Source organism: Palaemon carinicauda, chromosome 4, assembly GCF_036898095.1.
Source record: "Palaemon carinicauda isolate YSFRI2023 chromosome 4, ASM3689809v2, whole genome shotgun sequence".
Lineage (NCBI taxonomy): Eukaryota > Metazoa > Arthropoda > Malacostraca > Decapoda > Palaemonidae > Palaemon > Palaemon carinicauda.
The window spans coordinates 66,710,944-66,736,516 of record NC_090728.1 but is presented as its reverse complement, the minus strand read 5'-3'; the positions used below and the strand labels follow the sequence as shown (position 1 = coordinate 66,736,516).

General features: G+C 45.0%; 1 protein-coding gene across 1 annotated transcript in view; it reads left to right on the top strand.

The window, feature by feature from the left end:
- The window catches only part of LOC137639477 (uncharacterized), a 24,431-nt gene extending 9,124 nt beyond the window's left edge, over positions 1-15,307 (top strand). The window contains exon 2 of the mRNA XM_068371747.1: positions 15,256-15,307. Coding sequence (XP_068227848.1) covers positions 15,256-15,307 — 52 coding nt within the window. The remainder of the gene's footprint in view (positions 1-15,255) is intronic.
- The last annotated feature ends 10,266 nt before the right edge of the window (positions 15,308-25,573 follow it).

The following is a 25,573-nucleotide window of genomic DNA, read 5'->3' as shown; positions in this document are numbered from 1 at the left end:
TTACGTAAGCCCTCATGTTCATATCTTGTATGGGTCATACATCATACCTAAACGAGTTTACATAAGATTTTGTGACAAAAGTAAATGAAATAAAAAGTAAATTCCTAAAAATAATGTAAATTTATATATACTTAATTGAATGAAAATACATTTAAACTAATGACGAAAGTCTTATGTAATTTTCATACATTACTTGATCCTACATGAGTGGAACTCACATCACGAGCTGGCTATACATCTCTTGAATACACAAATAATATACATGAATGAAATCATTACTTGTATGCTAGACCAACTTAGTAAGATAATATGTATACACACACACACACACATATATATATATATATATATATATATATACATATAGATATAGATATATTGTGAAAATTTTTTCTTCACTCTTCTTCTTTCATTCGTATTTTTGGCTCTCTCTTAATAATACTGTAGCTAGGCCTACTCCTTAAACGTTCTCTCCTACATTAAGTTTTCTTTATCAAAATATTGGGAGAACTATTTTAAATCTACTAAATCTGTGGACAGTAGCGTACGCCATGCTCGTGAGGTCACAGCGTAGATACGCACAGCAAGGGGCCCTATCCCGGCGTATGTTGGTTCTTTCCTTAAACTACGTGGGTCGAGATAAAATATTAAACTGGTTTGAATATACAGTAATCTCAATACAGCGGACTTTAATGCAGCTTTTATTTCTCAATACCAATTAAGGTTTGTTAATTTTAAGATGTATGCCCAACGCATCAGCCCATTGCTAATTGATCATTAACTAATTAATTTTTAGCAAGCCAGAATAGGTAGGATTATTGTATATATAAACTCCCTTAGAGCAGCAAGATTTCTCTAAAGTATTTTATGCAAAATCCTGCCTCTTATGCACTCCTTGCAACAATATATTGCCCTGTCTGTTGTGATTTTCACCAGTTTATTAAATCTGCCCGATGTACTGGGCGGATCGCAAGGCCTTGAAGAGGCGAGATTCCCAAAACCTTCCAGGCGTTAACTAAAATACGGCGACAAAATTTACAATTTTATTATAAAAATAAACTCTGATACGAGACAAACAACATTCTTAAGCATTCACAAGACTTAATGAAAAACAAGGGTGACTCTTGGTAATGTAACATGTGCTCTTCAAGCACAAAGTCCACACCGGACTCATTAACAAACTGAAAATAGTGACAATTTGAATTCAATACACAACGAATCACACACCAAATATCCCTATTCTTATTTAACTCAGGATTCAGATCCCTAATCACAAGGATCTCTACATTAAACTGCGATATAAAAACTACATGTCTTTCACACAAATTTACACTACAATCAACCTGGTACACGAGGTAGAGAGACGAGAACAACTTAATAAACAACTTATCTTTAGGGGGGACGATGAAGCAAAGAGGCCGAATGAGGGTCGGCAGCTTCGAAGAAAACTTCGTTTTCCCGCGTTAACTAAAGTTTCCTTAGCAAAGTGGAGGGAATTCTTAGTTTATTTATTTGCAAGGGGTTTGACAATGCCTTTTCATTTACTACAAGATCGTAAACCAGTTAAGGCTTTTCTTTAAACACAAGGGAAGGCTTAAGTCTTCGGCTGAGGGCCAGAATTTGTCCATATCCAATGACTTGGAAAGTCATTGACACTAAACACATAAGACATTTTTGTCATGTTGCCTCAATTTTACATTAGATTCATCATTGATATATTATAAACAGTCAATTTACATAACACTCGCTCCTTCCCCACCAGGTGGTTAAGATATAGGTCCCAATACAGTCGTGTATCAAACCTCAGTCTCTCGCCCGCGAGATCCCCCAGCCTTTACCTCATTTGACGTGACGTTCGTGAAGTCAAATGGCGGGACTTTCGAATGGCCAGTTCGAAAATTCCCGACATCCTCCACACCCGAAATAAGGGGGCGTCAATTCGTCAGTAACTCAGGAAAGACTGGACTCGGGGGGGGGGGGGGGGAGTAATCACTCCTTAACTCTGTTCGGCTCGTTGCGTAGCGCTCCGCAACGACTCTAACAGCATACACAATGTTCATAAACAACAATGTTACCCCGGGGCAATTAGTTCACAGGTATACAAAAAACAATAAAAAATTTGTACCCAGATAGTAAATGCAATCATGTAAATGTAAAGGCAATTTAGGCAATGGGCCTAGAAATCAGTTATCATATACAAATACGAACAGAAAGAAAAAATGCATTCACATACAAAATATAATTGTGAAAAATAGGAAAAGCAATTAGGCAATGGGCCTAAAATATTCACTTTCGGCATATATGTATACAACAGAGAAAAAAATGTATTCATACACAGAATATAATCATGCATTTCCATCAGAAGGCAACCTGCCCTCTTACATTAATTAAATCACTTTTCACACTGCCACATGTAGGCTACCACCTTAGGGGAACAAGGGGGAGGGGCCTGGCTCTGTACAATGCTCGTTTCGTAAGTACGAAAGACTATCCCGTCCCCGTTCCCCACACCTACGCACTTCCAATCTCCGTGGATTCATGCCACTTACAAACGTTCTCACTTCACCCTCCCTACCTACCAGGGAGACACTCCTTCTCTCATTTACTGTTTTGCAGCTACATTTCATAGACTGTCACCCTTTAGCAGACGGTCCATCATTTCTCGTTGCTTCGCGGCCGCCCTTCTCAATGGGCGTGCAGAACGTTTTTTAATGTTCGTCTGCTTCGATTCCTATTCACCTTCACTGTTCGCACTGAACGTATTGTTCTCGTCAATGGTGTCACTGTCAAAGGTCTCTGTGGCCAGTTGTTGGGATGTCGCAGCCGGAGCCATTTCCTGGTTGTCCCCAGACGTCTCCACGATCCCTGGCATTCCGTCTGTCTAACAGTACACACCCTCTTTTCCATCGTCGTCGTCTCCGTCATCATCCACAGAGGGGGTAATTTCCAGGGGAACCAGATGGCTAACAGCTCGCTGTGACTCGACACCCTCGAACAATACTTTGGCCGAACGTACGACGCCATCGTCGTCCGGATACGTTTCTACAACACGTCCAAGGGGCCACGTAGCTCTTCTTTGATGTTCTTGTCTTACCAACACGACGTCTCCAGGGTGCGGCTTGGAGAGTTCCCCGGACTGGCAGTCGTGTCGGGCTCTCAGGGCACTCAAATATTCCTTTTTCCACCTCTCTCTGAATCTCTTCAAAGAGTCTGTTAGTTTCAAATAACGATCACGTAGCCTCCGGGAGGTGAAGGTCGTGTTGAGGTGCTCGTCCGGTAAGAGCAGTGCCATGAGGAGGACTGGGTGTCCTCTTAACAAATGGGAAGGGATGAGGACTGACTTCATCCTCGCATCCGTCGCCGCTGTACATAAGCGGGCGATTATTCACTACGGCTTCTGCTTCTTTCACCAGTGTCAATACGTGGGCGTTCGGTAGATAGTTTTGGCCGAGGGCTATTTGGAGGGTTCGCTTCGTCACCCCTATCAGCCGCTCGAAGAATCCACCCTTCCAAGGTGCTCTGGGCGTCTGAAACCTCCATTGTATTCCCGTTCTCTTCAGGAACTGCTGAACTTCATCTTCTTCGTAGAGTCCCTGCAGGAGGTGGCTAGCGGTTTTGAACGTCTGGTGATTATCAGAGGTGATGTATTGGGGGGCGCCATGCGTGGCGCAGAATCGCCTTAGGGCCAAGACGAATTCTTCCGCTTCCAAGGAGGGGCAGAAGCCTAGATACACGGCCCTACTGGCCATGCACGTTACAATCAGGATGTACCCTGGCTGCGTTTCAGTTTGTATGGCTGCTGTGTGGTCCACTCCAACTGCTGTAAAGGGTCTCTCGAGGGTCGTTCTTTCCTTCGGTTGGGGGGGTGGTGGTGGCTGTTTTGACGAAGACTGGAAGGCGCGCCAACACTCCATACATTCTTTTACCACCCGCTTGGCAATAGAACGTAGACCCGCCGCCCAACATTTCTGCCGAAAGATACCCATTAGTGTATTCACACCACTATGAAAATGCAAACGGTGTAAATATTTTGAATAAACCCTAACTAAACGCCCTTTGGCTGGCAAGAGAATTAACTGATTAATTTCTTCTAACTTGGACACTCGTCCTCTAGTACAAATGAGTCTATCTTTCATAACTAAATTCAACTGTCTTACTAAATTGACAACTTCACGAGGGGGTCTGACTCCGCCCTCCAAGTAAGCATAAACTGAAGGCAAATCATGTTTCTGCTCTACCAGAACAACAATACTGAACGGATTCTGTTCTATTTTTGCAAACTTTGAAATTATTCTGACTACTCTCAACAAGAATTGGAACCCTACTTCCCTTTTCAGGATTTCCCAAATCTCACCTGGGGGGGTAGGACACATCTCCTCCCTTAACTCTTGTACCGCCGCTACTACGTGAGTTTGATGTAGCGGATCTTCCTCCTTGCAAGGAACAGGCTTTCCTGTGGTCCTGAGGAATTCTGGACCGTTCCTCCACAGGGAGTTAACTAGCAGTTGCCGAGTCGTTGCACCTCGGGATAGGATATCGGCAGGGCTCTGATGACTAGGGACAGACTGAAGCTACAAACCTGCTAAATAAAAATAATCTCCGCCACTCTGTTAGAAACAAACACATTTTTATGAGACCTGGCATCGGAAGATGCTACCCATGCCAACGTTACCTTGCTGTTAGTCCACATTACTATTTCTCGTGGCTTGATCAGTTCCTTGAGAGTTCTTGCTAATCTGCTGCCTAGCAACAAGGCCAGCAGCTCTAGCTTGGGGATCGTCAATTTGCTCATCCCTTTCGGAGTAATCCTCATCTTACTAGTTATTAGGCTTACCCGTTTGCAATCGTCCCTGGTATATGCCACTGCTCCGTATGCCTTACTGCTGGCATCGGTGAACACATATAGTTCTAAACCCTTTTTACCTATCGATCTTGGAAAGGTGATGTCGCTCACCGCTTTCAAATCATTCAACAATTCACTTGCCTCTTTAGCCTTTTCTCCTCCTAACACGTCATCCCAACCTACATTATCCTCCCATAGTTGTTGTGGGAAAAGTTTTCCCTTTACAAATCATGGGCTGATCAAACCTATTGGATCGTAAATCGAGACCAACAGGGAAAGTACCCTACGCTTCGTAGGCACCCATCCCTCCCCCAATTCACTAATACCCTTACTTGCCTTCACACACAATCTGTCCACGTCCCGGGCCCATCGCAGCCCGAGCACGTTCACACTCACAGGCTCACTCCACTGTCTCTCGCTATCGAAGGCCAAGTGATTGGTTGCCCACCCTTCCAAAGGCATACCCGCCCCCTTTAAGATGTTATTAACAAACTTATGCTCTTGCCTCATGTGTTCTAAATCCTCAAATGTGGCCAGATAGTTATCGACATAAAAGGATTTCACTAAATCTGGCCGGCCTTCCTCTTTAAAATGAAAATTTAATATCTGTTGTAGCAAAAATGGACTTGCTGTGATGCCGAACACCACGACTCTAAAGGCGAAGGTAAGCGCTCGACCAGCTGCCTCGCGCCACAGAAATCATGTATATTTGGCATCACGAGGATCTAACAAAACACGATGGAATGCTTTACTTATGTCGGCTAACATGGCATATCAGTTCAACCTAAACCTTACGATTAAATTATATGCTACCTCTACCAAATTGTGCCCAGGTAAGAGACATTCATTCAATGACTTACAACCCTTTGACTTTGCTGAGGCATTGAACACGATTCTAAGGGGGTTGGTACAGCTGTCTTTCCTGACTCCAAAGTGTGGCATGTAATAACCTTCCACTATGGGATCTTTCACCTCAGATATAAAACCTGCTTCGATATATTTGTCTATCACTCCCTGATATTGTTCAAAGTATTTCCTATCCTTTCTGAATTTGGTCTGCAACGACTCTAACTGCGCCACAGCGTTACGATAATTTGTTTCTGGCCGAGCATCCGACCTGAATGGTAGGCTAACCTGATATCCCTCAGGTTTTTTCACAATGCTTTGCGATACCTTTCGCATGGCCTCGGCCTCGCGAACAGTGTATTGCTCAGATGGGGCGATGCCAACACGGTCCAAACGCCACCACTCGTCTATATCACACAGATATGGCTCGTTCGTGATTCTGCACACTCTCAACGTTCTCACCTGCTCAATCCTCTCCACTGCGGCACCTTCCCATATGGCGACATGCCATCATGCGTCGGGAAAAGATTGATCCCATCCACTCTCTCCACGCCTATTACAAAATAACTAAAGTAGTCAGCCCCTACTAATACATGGACATTTTTCAACACATCCGACTTGTTGGCTGGATCGGCTAACGTGACTCCCTTGGTCAACAGATGCTGTCTGACTTTACCATAACCAGCGTTATGTATCGGGACGTCTACGCTCTCATGTGCTACTAGTTTCATTCGCATGATTCTTTTGCCCATTTCAACACTGCAACTTACTACATCGTATTGTCCGCTTACTTCCTCGGAACCAAACGGAGCTATATTTAAGGATACTCGTCCTACCACCGGTAGGCCTAATTGACGGGCAATTTTTGCTGAGATGAAGCTCCTCTGGCTTCCTGAGTCGAGGAATAGGCGGACTCGCTTACTACCTTGCTTTTGTTGGATACCTGCCATGGCTGTTGGCAAGATAGTGCATGGGAAGTCCACATCAGACCTCTGCGCGATCTTTGCGCTTGTGCATGGTTTAGCCTCTACTTTAGTCTTGGGTGGTCGGGGGGAAGTTTCGGGCTGCTGGGGCGTCGCATTCACTACGGGGCGGGACGTCGTTGTTTGACTACTACTATGACTAGGGATCGATTGCGGTAGTCTACCCGCATCGCAAATTGCAGTGTGGTGCTTAGCATTACAGTTTCTACAGGAATTTGAGACGGGACATTTATCGCTACGATGACCTGATTTCGTACAATTAAAACAAAGACCCCTTTTCAGCAAAATGCGACGTCTGGCAGCTACGTCAGTCACTTGGCGACATCCGTGAGGCGGGTGCCGTTCGCTACAAAATGGGTAGGAATTATTGTGGATGGGATGGGTTTTCGGTCTTACACTACTGTCTGGTCTTTTGTCACTCTCAAGACTGTCACCTCTCTGCAACGCATCGTCTTCTAGCATTCTCACAATAAAGTCTATTGCCTCAAAAAACTCGTCCAACGTATAGTCACATTTTCTCAAATGCTCAACCACTTTGCGGTAGAGCTTTCCCTCGGATAATTTTTGATTTATGAGGCTCATGACCATGCCCTGGCCTATGTCATGGGTACTCAGTCTTTTGATTTGTTCGATTATGATGGTCAACTCAAAACGGAACCTTTTGAGTTCTACTGGGTTTAGTGACGGCACAAAGATGTTGGCTAATTTGCGGTGCAGAATCACGAGTGTCTGGTGCACGTTGCCATATTGCTTATCTAAAAGGTCTAATGCTACACTATAGTTCGCGGCAGTTACACTTAGAGATTTTATGATTCTAAGTGGCTGTTTGCCTAACGTCCCCAATAAATACGTAAATTTAGACACTTCGTCTAAATCCGCTCTTCGATCCACATGGATTGTGAAGAGCTCACAACATTTGGTCCTTTACCGGATTGCAAGCGCTTCCCAGAGCCGGACAGGACTAATTTAAAATATGAGCTTTTGAGAGAGAGAGAGAGAGAGAGAGAGAGAGAGAGAGAGAGAGAGAGAGAGAGAGCGGACAATTAAGGTCCTCAACGTCCCGATGTGCGATCGACCACGTGGGTCAGTTTTTTGAGTCCCTTCTTCCTAACGTAAAATTACTTCTCTTTCCTTGCTTTGCCAAACCTCCCCCCCCCCCGACGACACGTAAAGTAAAGTTAATCAAGATGGCGGTGGCCACGATCGTGCACATCGAGGCGTCGATGGGCCTAATAAACGACTTACTTAGCGAAACGCAAAGAGCTCTAATAGAGACCTGTTCTGAGTCCGTTTACCAGAATTTGGTAACGGAGTTGCAGGTAGAGGTCCGACAGCTAAGAGAGCTATACAAAAGCCAGCCAGTGAAACTAGAATCTAGTATTGAAGCCCGAATCAGGCACACGTTGGATGAAGCTACACATACTTCTACCCTACTGTACAATAGAATAGACTAAGTGAAAAGCACTTCAACGGGGAATGTTGCCCTCCCCAGGTTGAAGCCGCTGCCTCTCCCCACGTTTGAAGGGGAAGTGCAAGAGTACGCATCGTACCGTGAACTATTCACGATCCACGTGGATCGAAGAGCTGATTTAGACGAAGTGTCTAAATTCACGTATTTATTGGGGACGTTAGGCAAAGAGCCGCTTAGGATCATCAAATCTCTAATTGTAACCGCCGCGAACTATAGTGTAGCATTAGACCTATTAGATAAGCAGTATGGCAACGTGCACCAGACACTCGTGATTCTGCACCGTAAATTAGCCAACATCTTTGTACCGTCACTAAACCCAGTAGAACTCAAAAGGTTCCGTTTTGAGATGACCATCATTATTGAACAAATCAAAAGACTTAGTACCAATGACTTAGGCCAGGGCATGGTCATGAGCCTCATTAATCAAAAACTTTCAGAGGGAAAACTATACCGCAAAGTGGTAGAGCATTTGAGGAAATGTGACTATACGTTGGACGAGTTTTTTGAGGCAATAGATTTTATTGTGAGAATGTTAGAAGACGATGCGTTGCAGAGAGGCGACAGTCTTGAGAGTGACAAAAGACCAGACAGTAGTGTAAGACCGAAAACCCATCCCATCCACCATAATTCCTGCCCATTTTGTAGCGAACGGAATCCGCCTCACGGATGTCGCCAAGTGACTGACGTAGCTGCTAGACGTCGCATTTTGCTAAAAAGGGGTCTTTGTTTTAATTGCATGAAATCAGGCCATCGTAGCGATAAATGTCCCGTTTCAAATTCCTGTAGAAACTGTAATGCTAAGCACCACACTGCAATTTGCGATGCGGGTAGACCGCAATCAATCCCTAGTCATAGTAGTAATAGTCAATCAACAACGTCCCGCCCCGTAGTAAATGCGACGCCTGCGCAGAACCAAACTGCCCCCCGTCCATCCAAAGTTAAAGTAGAATCTAAACCATGCACAAGCGCAAAGATCGCGCAGAGGTCTGATGTGGACCTCCCATGCACTATCTTGCCAACAGCCATGGCAGGTATCCAACAAAAGCAAGGTAGTAAGCGAGTCCGCCTATTCCTCGACTCAGGAAGCCAGAGGAGCTTCATCTCAGCAAAAATTGCCCGTCAATTAGGCCTACCGGTGGTAGGACGAGTATCCTTAAATATAGCTCCGTTTGGTTCCGAGGAAATAAGCGGACAATACGATGTAGTAAGTTGCAGTGTTGAAATGGGGAAAAGAATCGTGCGTATGAAGTTGGTGGCACACGAACACGTGGACGTCCCGATACATAACGTGGGTTATGTAAAGGTCCGACAGCATCTGTTGACCAAGGGAGTCACGTTAGCCGATCCAGCAAACCAATCAGATACCATGAAGAACGTTCACATTTTAGTTGGGGCTGATTATTTTAGCTATTTTATCATAGGTGTAGAAAAAGTAGATGGGATAAATCTCTTCTTGACGCATAATGGTATGTCCCCGTACGGGAAGGTGCCACAGTGGCTGTTCCAAGGGGAAAAGGTCGAACATGTAAGAACGTTGAGAGTGTGCAGAATCACGGACGAGCCATATCTGTATGATATAGGTGAGTGGTGGCGATTAGACCGTGTTGGCATCGCCCCATCTGAGCAATACACTGTTCGCGAGGCCAAGGCCGTGCGAAAGGTATCGCAAAGCGTTGTAAGGAAACCTGAGGGATATCAGGTTAGCCTACCATTCGGGTCGGATGCTAGGCCAGAGACAAATTATCGTAACGCTGTGGCGCAGTTAGAGTCGTTGCAGACCAAATTCAGAAAGGATAGGAAATATTTTGAACAATATCAGGGAGTAATAGATAAATATATCGAAGCAGGTTTTATATCAGAGGTGAAAAATCCCATAGTGGAAGGTTATTACATGCCACACTTTGGTGTTAAGAAAGACAGCCGTACCACCCCCCTTAGAATCGTGTTCAATGCCTCGGCAAAGTCAAAGGGTTGCAAGTCATTGAATGAATGTCTCTTACCTGGGCCCAATTTGGTAGAGGTAGCATATAGTTTAATTATAAGGTTTAGGTTGAACCGATATGCCATGTTAGCCGACATAAGTAAAGCATTCCATCGTGTTTTGTTAGATCCTCGTGATGCCAAATACACACGATTTCTGTGGCGCGAGGCAGCTGGTCGAGCGCTTACCTTCGCCATTAGAGTCGTGGTGTTCGGCATCACAGCTAGTCCATTTTTGCTACAACAGATATTAAATTGTCATTTTAAAGAGGAAGGGCGCCCAGATTTAGTAAAATCCTTTTATGTCGATAACTATCTAGCCACGTTTGAAGATTTAGAACATATGAGGCGAGAGCATGAGTCTGTTCATAACATCTTAAAAGGGGCGGGTATGCCCTTAGAAGGGTGGGCAAGCAATCTCTTGGCCTTCGATAGCGAGAAACAGTGGAGTGAGCCGGTGAGTGTGAACGTGCTCGGGCTGCGATGGGCCCGGGACGTGGACAGATTGTGTGTGAAAGAAAGTAAAAGGATCTGTGAGTTGGGGGAGGGATGGGTGCCTACGAAGCGTTGGGTACTTTCCCTATTAGTCTCCATTTATGATCCAATAGGTTTGATAAGCCCATTATTTGTAAGGGGAAAGCTTTTCCTTCAACAACTATGGGAGGATGATGTAGGTTGGGATGATGTGTTAGGAGAAGAAAGGGCTAAAGAGGCAAGTGAATTGTTGAATGATTTGAAAGCGGTGAGCGACATCACCTTTCAAAGGTCGATAGGAAGAAGGGGCTTAGAACTTCATGTGTTCACCGATGCCAGCAGTAAGGCATATGGAGCAGTGGCATATACTATGGACGAATGCAATCGGGTAAGTCTGGTTACTAGTAAAACCAGGATCACTCCGAAAGGGATGAGCAAGCTGACGATCCCTAAGCTAGAGCTACTGGCCTTGTTGTTAGGCAGCAGACTAGCAAGAACGCTCAAGGAACTGATCAAGCCACGGGAAATAGTAATGTGGACCGACAGTAAGGTAACGTTGGCATGAGTAGCATCTCCCGATGCCAGGTCTAATAAAAATGTGTTTGTTTCTAACAGAGTGGCGGAAATTATTTTTATTCAGCAGGTTTGTAGTTTCAGTCTGAACCATGTCCCTAGTCATCAGAACCCTGCCGATATCCTATCCCGAGGTGCAACGGCTCGACAATTGCAAGCTAACTCCCTGTGGAGGAACGGTCCAGAATTCCTCTGGACCACGGGAAAGCCTGTTCCTTACAAGGAGGAAGATCCACTACATCAAACTCACGTAGTAGCGGCGGTGCAGGAGTTGAGGGAGGAGATGTGTCCTACCCCCCCAGGCGAGATTTGGGACATCCTGAAAAGGGAAGTAGGGTTCCAATTCTTGTTGAGAGTAGCCAGACTAGTTTTAAAGTTTGCTAAGATAGAACGGCATCCGTTCAGTATTGTTGTCCAATTAGAGCAAAAACATTATTTGCCTACTGTTTATGCCTACTTAGAGGGCGGAGTCAGACCCCCTCGTGAAGTTGCTAATTTTGTCAGACAATTGAATTTAGTTTTAGTAGATAATCTCATCTGCACCAGGGGACGAGTGTCCCATGTAGGAGAAACTGATCAGTTAATTCTCTTGCCAGCCAAAGGGCATTTAGTTAGGATGTATTTAAATTATTTACATCAGTTACATTTGCATTGTGGGGTGAATACTCTAATAGGTATCTTTCGACAGAAATGTTGGGTGGCGGGTCTACGTTCCATTGCGAAGCGAACCGTGCGGCAATGCCCTGAATGCAAGCTAGCCTTCCAGCCTCTAACGAGACAGCCACCACCACCCCCCCCCCTGCCAAAGGAAAGGATCACCCTCACAAAACCCTTCACAGCGGTCGGAGTGGACCACACAGCAGCAATTCATACTGAGACACGGCCAGGATATATACTTATCATAACCTGCATGGCTAGCAGAGCCGTGTACCTTGACTTCTGTCCCTCTTTGGAAGCAGAAGAATTCGTGTTGGCACTTAGACGGTTTAGTGCCACCCATGGTGCCCCACAGCTCATCATGTCCGATAACCATCAAACCTTCAAGGCTGCCAGCCACCTCCTGCAGGGACTCTATGAAGAAGATGAAGTCCAGCAGTTCCTGAGGAAAACTGGCATAATGTGGCGGTTTCAGACGCCCCGTGCACCTTGGAAAGGTGGGTTCTTCGAGCGTTTGATAGGAGTAACGAAACGGACCCTCCAGATAGCCCTCGGAAAGAAGTACCTGCCGGACGCCCACGTGCTAACCCTCGTGAAAGAAGCAGAAGCAGTGGTGAATAATCGACCGCTTATGTACAGCGGTGACGAGCGCGAGGATGAAGTCCTCACCCCCTCCCATTTGATAAGAGGACACCAAGTCCACTTCATGGCACCAATCTTACCGGACGACCATATCAACGCAACCTTCACCTCTCGGAAGCTACGTGATCGTTACATAAGATTGACAAATTCACTCAAGGCTTTTAGAGAAAGATGGAGAAGGGAATACTTGAGTGCCTTGAGAGCCCGGCACGACTGTCGACCCGGGGAACCCTCCAAGCTGCACCCCGGAGACATCGTGCTAGTTAAGCAGGAGAATAAGAAAAGAGCGACATGGCCTCTGGGACGTGTCGTGGAGACGTATCCTGACGACGACGGAGTCGTACGTTCGGCTAAAGTGTTGTTTGAGGGTGTCGAATCGCTGCGAGCTGTCAGCCACCTGGTTCCCCTAGAAATAGCCCCCTCTGAGGATGACGATGGAGGAGAAGACGGCGATGACGGAGAAGAGGGCGCGTACAGTTCAACAGCCGGAATGCCAGGGATAGCGGAGACGTCTGGGGACGACCAGGGTATGGCAACAGCTACGACAACTCAACAACCAGCCACAGGAACGGACGACAACGACGAGAAAGGTGAGAACTATGCAGTTAGTGAAAGAAGTGAAAATGAAAATGAAACTGAATCATAGCAGACGAACGCACAAAGACGTTCTGCACGCCCATTGAGAAGGGCTGCCGCGAAACAGCGAGAACTAATGGACTGTCTGCTGAAAGGTGACGACATATAAACGTAGCTGTAAACAATGAGTGGAAAAGGGGCGTGTCCTATCTGGAAGGTAGGGAGGGTGGAGTTTGTGAGGTGTGCATGAATCTGCGGAAGTTGGAAGTGCGTAGGGGTGGAGAACGGGGACGGGATGGTCTCTCATGCGTACAAACCGAGCGTTGCACAGAACCAACCCCTCCCTCTTGTACTCCATTAAGTAACAGCCTGCATGTAGCAGCGCTATAGAAGTCTCGATTATTGTGAGTTGAGACAGACTGAATTTGAATTGTCATGTATGCATTTCTGCCATTTTCTGATTGTCTTAGGCCCATTGCCTAATTGCTTTTGCACTCGAATTGTTATGTATGCATTTCTGCCATTTTCTGATTATTTTAGGCCCATTGCCTAATTGCCTTTGCATTTGAATTGTGTGCATTTCCATTGCCATTTCTGATTGTCTTAGGCCCATTGCCTAATTGCCTTTGCACTTGAATTGTTATGTATGCATTTCTGCCATTTTCTGATTGTCTGAGGCCCATTGCCTAATTGCCTTTGAACTTGAATTGTTATGTATGCATTTCTGCCATTTTCTGTTTGTTTTAGGCCCATTGCCTAATTGCCTTTGCATTTGAACTGTAATGTATGCATTTCCATTGCCATTTTCTGTTTGTTTTAGGCCCATTGCCTACTTGCTTGCCATTTGAATTTTGTAAAATGTGTGTGTACATTATCACTGATTTCTGCTGTTCCTTATGTGTATTATACACGAGTGCATTAGAATTGCTAGGCCCATTGCCTAATTTGAACTGTTGTATGACTATGTATATTATTGATTGTGTTTATTACCCCGGGGTAACATTGCTGTGGTATATTGTGCGTACTCTGTTCGAGTCGTTGCGAAGCGCTACGCAGCGAGCCTAACAGAGTCTCTGAGTAAGTCACTCCCCCCACCCCGAGTCCAGCTCCATCCAATTGACCGACGTTTCATCGCTCCTTATTTTGGGGCGTGGAGGATGTCGGGAATTTCGACCTGATCAATCGAAGTTCCCGCCATTTGACTCCGTCTACGATTACGTCAAATTGGAGGGAGAGGAAAGAACTCGCGGGCGAATGAATGTCGTTCAAGACAAGAATGTTTAGAACCAAAAAGAGAAACCGCCTGGTAGGGGAGGCGCTGAGACTAAAGAAATCAATTACTTGTAATTTAAGATTAAGAAAAATAACGTCATGCTATTGTAACATGATAAAAAAATCCAATCTAGAAATTTAGATTCAGGAAAAATTGCACCAAAAAAGTGACGTCGGAGGTTGCAAGGCTTGCTCTGTCTCTTTGATCCGACGTCCCCAATCACAGTAAGTCCTATCTAATTGTTCTCTCTCCCCACCCCTAGTGTACCCAGGTCGGTTTCCGTGTAGGTCTTCATAGAGTTGTTGTAAAGTTTGTATCTATTAATATTTTGTCGATCCTTGTGCCAGGGGATCAGTGTTATTGTGTAAAGTAACTCTAAAGGTCTCGGTAAGAGGTTTATCGAGATAACCTTATAAATTTTCAATTAATTTTGCTAAAATCTTGAGTCCGATGCGGACATAGTTTTTTTTGGTCGCACATGTTCTTGTATGTCAAGTAAGGGTTAATTTTTCATGTTTCTCGGATTAGATTATTATTTTTGTAATAAAATTTGTTAAAATATAACCATATTCTATTTACTTCCCCGAGGGTTTTGTGAAGTTTGTCCATAAGACCTTGTGATTCAGCCCAGTCTATCGGGCTATTTTGTATAAACCGGTGAAATTTCGCCACAAGGGTTAACAGCCATTTGAGGAAAAAGACAATATTCCAAGGAGTGCAGGTAATGTAAGGACATCGTCTTACTTGCCATGTTACTTCCCCCTGGACTCTTTTCTGTATATTGTAACTATTATTTATTCCACACAGTGGATTTTTGTATAACAATGTTGCGCTTTTTGAGAGCTTTATATCCATGTATAATAATGTATATTTCATTAGGCTACCACCTTGGTATATCATATTTATATTTGAATCAAAACACAAATGATTGTGGCAGTTGGAAATGTTTCCCTCCTGGGCTACTTATCCGTCCACACTCTGTAATATAGTGACCGTTGCATATTCAATGAATTTTAAGTTTCTCTCTGCTTGTCTTGTCCTCACAACTGGTAACCCCGGAGATGTTGGAAACACATAGCAATTTTGGCTTGCCATTAACAGACTAATTACGGCTGCATTTCCTTCGTGTATCTCTTTTTGCCATTAATGTTTAACGATGTCTTTTGGCTTTATCCCACTTAGTTTCGTGAGGCAGCAACGATGAGTATATCTGATATAACCAGCTCACTCCCTTGGCCTGATGCATCAACTAACCATGATGAAACCGCCCAGCCCATCATGCCGAGCAACCACTCAGCTGCGCCCAAAGTCAGGCTGCCACCATTCTCACAACACAACAGCTCCTCCTGGTTTCTGAGGGTGGACATACTCTTCAGGGTGGCCAAGCTAAACGACCCCTGCGCCAAAGCTGACATCGTCCTGACCTCCATCCCTGAGGAGGTATTTGACAAGATCTACCCATGGCTCGACACCCACTCCGGTCAGGTATCCTACGACGACCTGCAAATCAAACTAATCAATATATACAGTACTCGCTTTCCGTCTTGGCCAGGGCACAGGTCCTTGATCTCAGCAATAAACTATTGTCGACACCTCTCCCGTAGAAGCATGGGATGAACTGGTTGGACTTCTCATGCTGCCAGAAACCAACGACAATGGACATAAGCCTATCTCGTGAAATATTCCTCTGACGCCTCCCTCAGGACATGGGAGCCTAGCTCACTGACACCTACACCCTGCCGATGAATGACCTCCTGTCAAGGGCATAGAAATTATACAAAGCTTCCAAGGCCTCCCGCCTTGGCGCATCATCCTCCTTCAGCTGCTCATCCCTCGACTCCTTGGCGGCGCCCTCTGCTGACGACGACAAAATCCTCGCTCTGATGAAGAAGAAACCTCCGCAGCTGATGCAGCAGAACCACTGACTGAACCCGACTTTGAGGGCAACGCAATGAAGTACAGGCCCCCCTGCAAGTTCCCGAAAAAATCTGATGCCAGACTCCTCCGACATCAACCATAGCCGCAGTAGCAGATCACGGCAAGATCGGTTTCTACATCCTCGACACTGTATCTAACCGTAGGCTTATGGTTGATACCGGCTGTATGTAATCAACATTCCCTCCCTCACAGGCGGACCTAAACCGGGCACCTACCAGTTATGCCCCCTCGCTCATCGAGCCAACGGATCTCCCATACGGTGTTATGGGACTAGGGTGCTTAAAATCTCAATCATGCGCCGATTTTACTCTTGGCTCTTAGCCATCGCTGACGTCAGACACCCCCTCCTCGGTGCTGACTTCCTGGCTCGCCATGGCCTCCTCGTTGACGTTGCCGGGAAACGCCTCGTCGACACCGGGACATGCTGAACCCGCCCACTACAAGCTGGTCCGGGTATCACACTAATCTCCGCCGTTGTAGCGCAGCACTACGCTGCCCTTCTTCAGGAGTGCCCCGACGTTTTCAAGCCGGAACTTCAACAATCGCCGGGATCCCCCTCCAAGCACGGGGTCTACCACCACATAAAAGCAACGGGATCTCCCACGCACGCCCTGTTCCGCCGCCTCCCGCCGCAGAAGCTGAAAGATGCCAAACGTGCCTTCAAAGACATGGAACAGATGGGCATATGCAAGAAGGCGTCCAGCCCTTGGGCATCTCCACTCTACATGGTAAAGAAACCGGACGGGACATGGAGACCCTGCGGTGACTACCGGCGCCTTAACCTCATCAAAACTCCAGACCACTACCCTCTGCCGAATATGCAAGACCTCACCAGCGCCCTTCATGGGGCAAAAAATTTTACTAAGATGGACCTTCTCAAATCATACTTTCAAGTACCTGTGTTCCCAGAGGACGTGCCTAAGACCGCCATCTTAACGCCGTTCGACTCCTACACCTTCTCATATTCAACCTTCGGCCTACGCAACACAGGGGCCACATTTCAAAGACTGATGGCTAGCATCCTTGGGGACCTGCCGTTCTACATCTGCTACGTGGACTACATCTTAATCTACTCCAGGACGAAAGAGGAACACTGGAGACAGTTCCGTGCCGTGCTGAAGCGCCTTCAGGAGAGTGGTTTGATCGTGCGCTTCGACAAGTGCACATTCGGCGCTGAGAGGGTGGACTTCCTTGGACATCAAATATCCGCAGCGGGCGTGAAGCCCACATCGATCAAGGTGGACGCCGTGAAAGCCTTCCCAACCCCAACGACCATCCGGTACATTCAGGAGTTTTTGGGGATGGTAAACTACTACCGTCGCTTCATCCCCAACATTACCCACATCCTGACTCCCCTCAACGACATCCTGAAGGGAAAAGCCAAGAATCTTGTTTGGGGTCCCCTGCAGCAACGCGCCTTCGACAGGATGAAGGCACCCCTCTCCGAAGCCACCACCCTGGGGTACCATGATGACAGTGCCCCCCTGAAGGTGACCACCGACGCCAGCAACGTCGCCTGCGGTGCTGTCCTTGAACAGATCGTCAACGGTTACCCGCAGCCCTTGGCCTTTTTCAGCAATAAACTCAAACCCGTGGAAACCAGGTACAGCATGTTTAACAGAGAACTCTTCGGCGTCTATTTCGCCGTCCGACGCTTCAGATAGATGCTTGAAGACATGCCCTTCACCATCGCAACGGACCACCAGCCCCTGATCCAAGCTTTCACGAAGTCTTCAGACGCATGATTCTCTCGCCAACAACGACACATGGCAGCCATCGCAGAATTCGGCTGCACTATCAGCCATGTCCCGGGTAAAAAGAACCCCGTCGCCGACGCCCTCTCCAGGACCGAGATCAACGCGGTCCACCTGGGGATCGACTACGCAAACCTCACCGTAGAACAGTAGAATGACCCAGAGGCCCAAGGCTATCGTACGACAGCATCAACGCTACGGATGAAGGACATTCCCCTCGGACCAGCCGGGGAAACCTTCCTCTGCGACACCAGCATGGGCCTGATGGATTCCCGCCTCCTGTAGAAGGAAGATCTTCAATGCCATCACGGATTATCACACCCCTCGGGTCGCACTACAGCCCGTCTTTTATCCGAAAAACTCATCTGGCCAGGAATCAAGAAAGACGTCCGTGAGTGGGCGAGAACCTGTATTAACTGCCAGACAAGTAAGGACACCCACCATACTGAGTCGGGAGTCGGTGATTTTCCCCAACCCAAGAGACGATTTGGACACATCCACGTGGACGTCGTGGGACCTCTGCCACCTTCAGGTTCTGCAAGATATCTCCTGACGATCATCGATAGCTCCACTAGATGGTTAGAAGTAACTCCGCTGAAACTCTCCTGTCAAGTTGGATCCCCGACGATATCACGACGGACCGAGGTTCCGCTTTCTTGTCAAAGATCTGGCTCTCTCTGGCAAACCTGATGGGAATGACACTCCACAGAACCACGGCAAACAACCCTGCAGCAAACGGCATGGTCGAGAGAGCTCATTACACTCTCAATGCAGCCCTGATGGTGAGGTGTACGGACGAACATTGGAAAGCGCAACTCCCGTGGGTTCTCCTTGGCCTTCGCACCACTCCCAGGGTAGACAGCGAATCTTATCCTGTGGAGAAGGTCTACGGCGAGGCACTTACAGTCCCTGGGGAATTCTTCCCTGCAACTATTATTATTATTATTATTACTAGCCAAGCTACAACCCTAGTTGGAAAAGCAAGATGTTATAAGACCAAGGGCTCCAATAGGGAAAAATAGCACAGTGACGAAAGGAAATAAGTAAATAAATAAATGATGAGACCAAGTTAACAATAAATCATTCTAAAAACAGTAACAACGTCAAAATAGATATGTCCTATATAAACTATTAACAACGTCAAAAACAGATATGTCATATATAAACTATAAAAAGATTCATGTTAGCCTGGTCAACATAAAAACATTTGCTCCAACTTTGAACTTTTGAAGTTCTACTGATTCAACTACCTGATTAGGAAGATCATTCTACTACTTGGTAACAGCTGGAATAAAACTTCTAGAATACTGTGTAGTATTGAGCCTCATGATGGAGAAGGCCTGGCTATTAGAATTAACTGCCTGCCTAGTATTACTAACAGGATAGATTTGTCCAGGGAGATCTGAATGTAAAGGATGGTCAGAGTTATGAAAAATCTTATGGAACATGCATAATGAACTAATTGAATGACGGTGCCAAAGATTAATATCTAGATCAGGAATAAAAAATTTAATAGACCGTAAGTTTCTGTCCAACAAATTAAGATGAGAATCAGCAGCTGATGACCAGACAGGAGAACAATACTCAAAACAAGGTAGAATGAAAGAATTAAAACACTTCTTCAGAATAGATTAACCACCGAAAATCTTAAAAGACTTTTTCAAGAAGCTAATTTTTTGTGCAATTGAAGAAGACACAGATCTAATGTGTTTCTCAAAAGTAAATTTGTTGTCGAGAATCACACCTAAAATTTGAAAAGAGTCATACAAATTTAAAGAAACATTATCAATACTACCGACGACACCAAGCTGGATCACCTGAGAGAAATTGCCGGGAAATTCAGATCATGCCTGAAAACGTACGAGGATAGGACCAGACACTTCACGCCCAAGAACCTAGACAACTGCGACTACGTCTTCATCCGGGTCGATGCTCACCGCCAACCCCTGACTAGACCTTATCGCAGCCCTTACGAGGTTGTCAGAAGAACAGCCAAATATTTCCTCCTAAACGTCCAGATTGGGTGACGATCGACCGATTAAAACCAGCATACCTTGAAAGCAACAAGAAGATCACTGCGGGCCCTGGTAGACCCAGGATTCTACCTCAGAACAAATCATCCACCAGACGGGAGAAAACTACGCAACGACAAGAGAAAACTATTCCTTCGAATCAGAGCAACCTTCCCCTCCGCTCAAGCACCAGAGGGGAACTACGTCGCCCCCCACGATACAGGGATTAATCGCATCAACCATCTACAATGCCCGCTGTCTGAGGGGGGGTTTACTTGTTAGGACATCGTCTTACCCATTGTATTTCCTCCCCCTGGACTCCTTTCTGTATATTGTAACTTTATTATTTATTCCACACAGTGGATTTTTGTATCCATGTATAATAATGTATATTTCATTGGGGTACTGCCTTGGTATTTTATATCTATATTTGAATTAAAACACAAATGATTGTGGCGGTTGGAAATGTTTCCCTCCTGGGCTACTTATCCGTCCGCACTCCGTAATATAGTGACCGTTGCATGTTCAGTAAATTGTCAGTCTCTCTGCTCGTCTTGTTGTCCTCACAGTATCAAAAAGGGGCCACTTAGTTATTCCCCCATTTTTTAGTTTAGATTAACTTTTATCTTGACTTGGTTTAACTGGCTATTACATATTTCGGACTGTGTGCGGTGGGATTCTGTGAACAGTTTTTTCCATATAATTTTCTGCTTTCGAGACTAGCTGTCTCGGGGTCACTGGGCCATGTGTCCATCCCAATTTCAATTATTAATTATTGCAGAAGACCACGAGTCTAATCAACCATATTTTTCATTAATCTGCATTTCCTTTTGTTACATTTTGTGTTTGTTCAGATGTCCATTTACTTTAATGTAAATTTGTAAAAATAAATCAAGATTAGGTAAATTAAACCTTGTCGTATTTTTACCTCCTCATTTATTTGATTGTCTATTATGGTTATTTAATATTGGGACAGTGTACATAATATTTTGAAAGGAGTAAGGGTCCCGCCAGACCAAGCGCGGCTAGCGGCGAGGTTAGCGGCAAGAGGTCCCCGCGGCAAATTGAAACCTTAGGTATCTCATGTAGGTGGCCAGATAGGAGGCGCGGGAAGCCTCAAGCTGCTGCAGTTGCCGTCAGACTATGTTTCATGTTTTAAAAAATCGCGGCGGCTCGAGCTTCTTCACCCAAGATTTCGCCATTTTTCATCAGTTCCTGAAGGGGTACGCGTTCAGTTGTTCGTTTCCAGCCATAACTAATCAACAATTTATTGGGAGGTGTTTCGGAGAGCAAAAATAAATTAAATAAATGGAAGTTATGGCAATCAACCGCAAATGGATGGTAATAAAATAGTGGGTAGACCTATGCCTTTTTGTGCTTTGCAACCTATTTAATCACCATTTAGTTATACATATATATATGTATATATATATATATATATATATATATATATATATATATATATATATATATATATATATATATATATATATATATATATATATGATATAGAGAAATTTCAAATGTGAAAAGAATCGTATGTACATTTAAACAATATATCTTATGCAAATGCTAGTTAATACTGGAATGAAAGAGACAATGATTTTTCGTGAACTTTATCATATTTGAAGCAATTATAATACCTGGTAAGAGAGAGATTGAGGTTGTCTATAGTTCGACCTTCGTCTTTTGAGCCTGAATCCAGGAAGGATGTTCCCATCAAAGAATCAAAAGACTTATGAAATATGCAGATATTCATTAAATCTGTCGCCGTACAAACGTGACTGGCAACATTAATTTCAAAATTAACTTATTTTCCCTTCTCTGTTTATTAAAATCGTGAATCCAAACTCTTGTGTAATTTATAGTTCAGATTAAAATAACGATTTTCAATCGGAAGTAATTTCCTACTCAAACACCATCCTCATGTTTACGAGGAAGGCTATCTTCGAAATCTGGAACTGGCAGTGAAGGAGGCAAGAGAGGTGTGGCGGTTCCGGTGTGGCCACCCAACATTTTGCCGCTGGCTTGCCGCCGGCAGTCATGCCACTAACCTCGTTGCTCATTGCGCTTGGTCTGGCCGAGCCCTAAGTAACTTGAATTAAGTGTTAGCGAGTGACCTATCATTGAATCTATCTGCTTCGAAGGTAAAGATCCATATCTTTAATTTTTACTTTACTTTACATCACTGCTCCCGTTTTTGTTGTCTCAATAATTACTTAACGTAATATTCCTGTCCAGCATCTCACTGGGGTCCCTGGGACGGAGTCGAAACAGAGCCTTGGAGTGTAGGTGACTAGGCCTATAGACCTGACGTGCGGAGTTCTCCGGCCTCTGGACAGATTATTTCCTTTTTTTTGCATTTAAGAGTGATGGTTAGTGAACTACGTCAGTAAAGTATTTAACAGGGTGTTTGTGCCCTGAGTGTAAGTGCTCCTTATCCTCCCCTGTTGATCTTTTAGGAACTGACGTAGGGAGACTTTCCTGGCCTAACAAGTTCCCACTCAACACATAATCAAATATTCTCCACAATATATGACATTTTTGGGCTCAAGCCATGACGTCCTAATGGAAGGTTCCTTTAGTAGCTTCCAAAGGGTATATATGACTACAGTGATATTCCCAGAGAATCAAACCAAAGGTTTCACAGAATTCTAACTTCTGGCGCGAGTACCTTTAAGATTACTCTCAAGGGTATCGTATATCATCAGGGGACGTATTCTTGACACGCCACATGGCAATCTGCACCCCGAATAGCCTTTATGCCTCTAGGCTCTAGGGCAGTGATTCTTAACCTTGTTGGAGGTACTGAACCCCACAAGTGTCATATATACACTCGTCGAACCTTTCATAGTCGGATGTATATATATATATATATATATATATATATATATATATATATATATATATATATATATACACACATACAATATGGGTAAATGAAATAAAAGGGAAAAGAAAAAGAAAATTACACTTAAATATATCATATATATCAGCATATATTTCAAATTCAAAACATAAGTATATATTGTATCAGTGCACAATATGAACCATGCATCATTTGCACACAGCACCACTGTGTTCAAAGAACAATATCAACAAAATATGAACTCCACACAAAAGCAAGAATATAATGAATACTTATTGCAAATCTATGTCACTTTCGCTGTTGTCTTTCAGAGACAATTTTAGAAATCCGTGGCTGAACTTGGCAAGTGCCACTCTCATATCATTTGTGTTTATATAACTTCCGCCGAACCCCTGAGACTGGCTCACCGAACCCCTGGGGTTCGATCGAACACAGGTTAAGAACCACTGCTCTAGGGGGAAAACGTGGCAGAATAGAAGGGTAACCGCAACAAAGATTACCCAGGTTCCTCTACTACAATCGTATCAAAACCGCGCCAACTCCCTCTGGCGGTCATTCCTTTATCTGTAGCGACTCGCTACGGTGGTGTTCCCTGTCGATCTGACATTTCCGATCGATTTCTGGGAATCTTTATGCTTCTACGGCTTCTTTCTCCATCTAGAAAGTTGAGTACTGATTCTTTACAATATGTAATTTAGTTCCAGTCTCGCAATGAAATTGTGTATTTCTTGTGTGCGGATCTTCGCCGATCGCCGGTGTCGCCATGGCGCTGTCGTTCTTTGTACATGTGCTATTTAGTTAGCAGAACGATATTCCGGTGTAAATAGCTTATTCATTGCTATGAAAGCTATTTAGGCATTATATATTGTAAAGATATTTATAAGCATAATTTTCATTTTCCCTGACGATTGTATATGTCAGAGTTTTGGTGATTTAGGTAACCGAAATCTCGTCATGTCTGGGTAACATAACCTAGACAACATATACTTTCGTGATTTCCCCGGTTACCCTTGTGTATTGGTTATCATTCCTGGAGATCGATATCTCCTGGAATTATATTAATCATTATCAATCTCACTAGAGATTTATGGGTAATCTCTCTTCCCTCTGAGAGTAGCCTTAGGCTACAACTCTCTGCGTCGGCCTTGAATTTCGAATTCAGGCATGACTAGCCTAGAGTTTTCTGTCTCATCCCTTAACGGCCGTTGGCAAGTTTTGGGATTCGATCCGAACCTCAGAGTACTTAGTCTTTGTCGGCAGTCGGTCGGCGGGGTGATTGCATTCCCTTGCCGTCGGAACTACCGGCATAGGAGGCTAGCCCTCCCTAGACTACACCTGAAGTGGTCGAATGTTACCGCCACCTTCTCCCTGTGGTCTAGTAGACTAGTCCTATGCTCGCCGACCCTAGGCTATAGAGTCGTATACTCTTTTGGCCTAGGATGGCGCCGGCATTGGAACTCTGTTTCTCCCTTGTTGAGAGGAAGGCATGAGCTGCCGTCCCCTTAACTGTATCAGCACCTCCTAAGCTGGAGCATAAATGATTCTCCTGCCGCTTGTGGTCGTGCCGGTACTGTTCTTTTACGATGGCCGAGCCATTGTCTTTCCTGTGCTGGAGTCCTGCAACCTTACCATTGCAGGTGGGTTGCCGGAGCCGCCCAGACACCCCCCCCCCTCCTCAGCCGTCAGCTGTCGGCGACTGCCGACTGCCAACGACCATGACGGCTGTCGGCGACTGCCGGCTTCCAGCGGCTTTGGCGGCTGTGGATGGGAGGCCCCTTTTGTCACCAAGGTTCTCCAGTTCTCCCTTGAACTGCTAGCCACAGTTTCTGTTGTCGGCGTATTGTTCTGGCCGGCAGTAGACCGGCACAGATAGATACTGACTCAGTAGGTAGTATGCCGACTGTACTCGTGCTGCCGGAGGCTGGCCTACAGTAGTAAGCCGGCAATGGTACTGTGGTTAAATGGAAGTGAACCTTCTTTTCGGAGAAAGGCAGTAAAATTAGACTTGCACATCTTTTATTACTGTATACATATACAGTAATAGATAGCCTTCACTCCATGCTTTCTCTCTCTCTCTCTCTCTCTCTCTCTCTCTCTCTCTCTCTCTCTCTCTCTCTCTCTCTCTCTCTCTCTCTCTCTCTTTTCTAGCTTGCTAGATGCTCCGACAATAGCTAACTAATCCGGCAATATGCCGGCTGAACTACAGTATATGTCTATACAGGTAATCAGTATAATTGCAGTATAGTATATACAGCAGATGAATAACTATCGTATATATTATACTAGTAGTTATTTCCAATATATCTTGGGTATCCCTGCCCAGATATTTGCTGAACCCAATTCTATATTGATGGATTAATATTTCATCAATATTCTGATTTGAAATCAGTTTCCATTTACCCTGCAATATTGAATTTCGTAAAGGGCTGGTGGTGTGACACCCCTAACCCCTATAGGGGAGAGCCCTTATCCCTGAGTTTCCCTGATCAAGAAACTCCCTGATTTAATATTGTACGGGAGGTCACAGCAAATAGATTGGTTGGGATGCATAAGTATATGTCTTTTATTTTCTGCCGGCTGACCTACTGTACGGTATAGGTCTATACAGGTAGTCAGTATATTTGCGGTATAGTAAATACGGCAGATGGATAACTAACATATAGATTATACTAGTAGTTATTT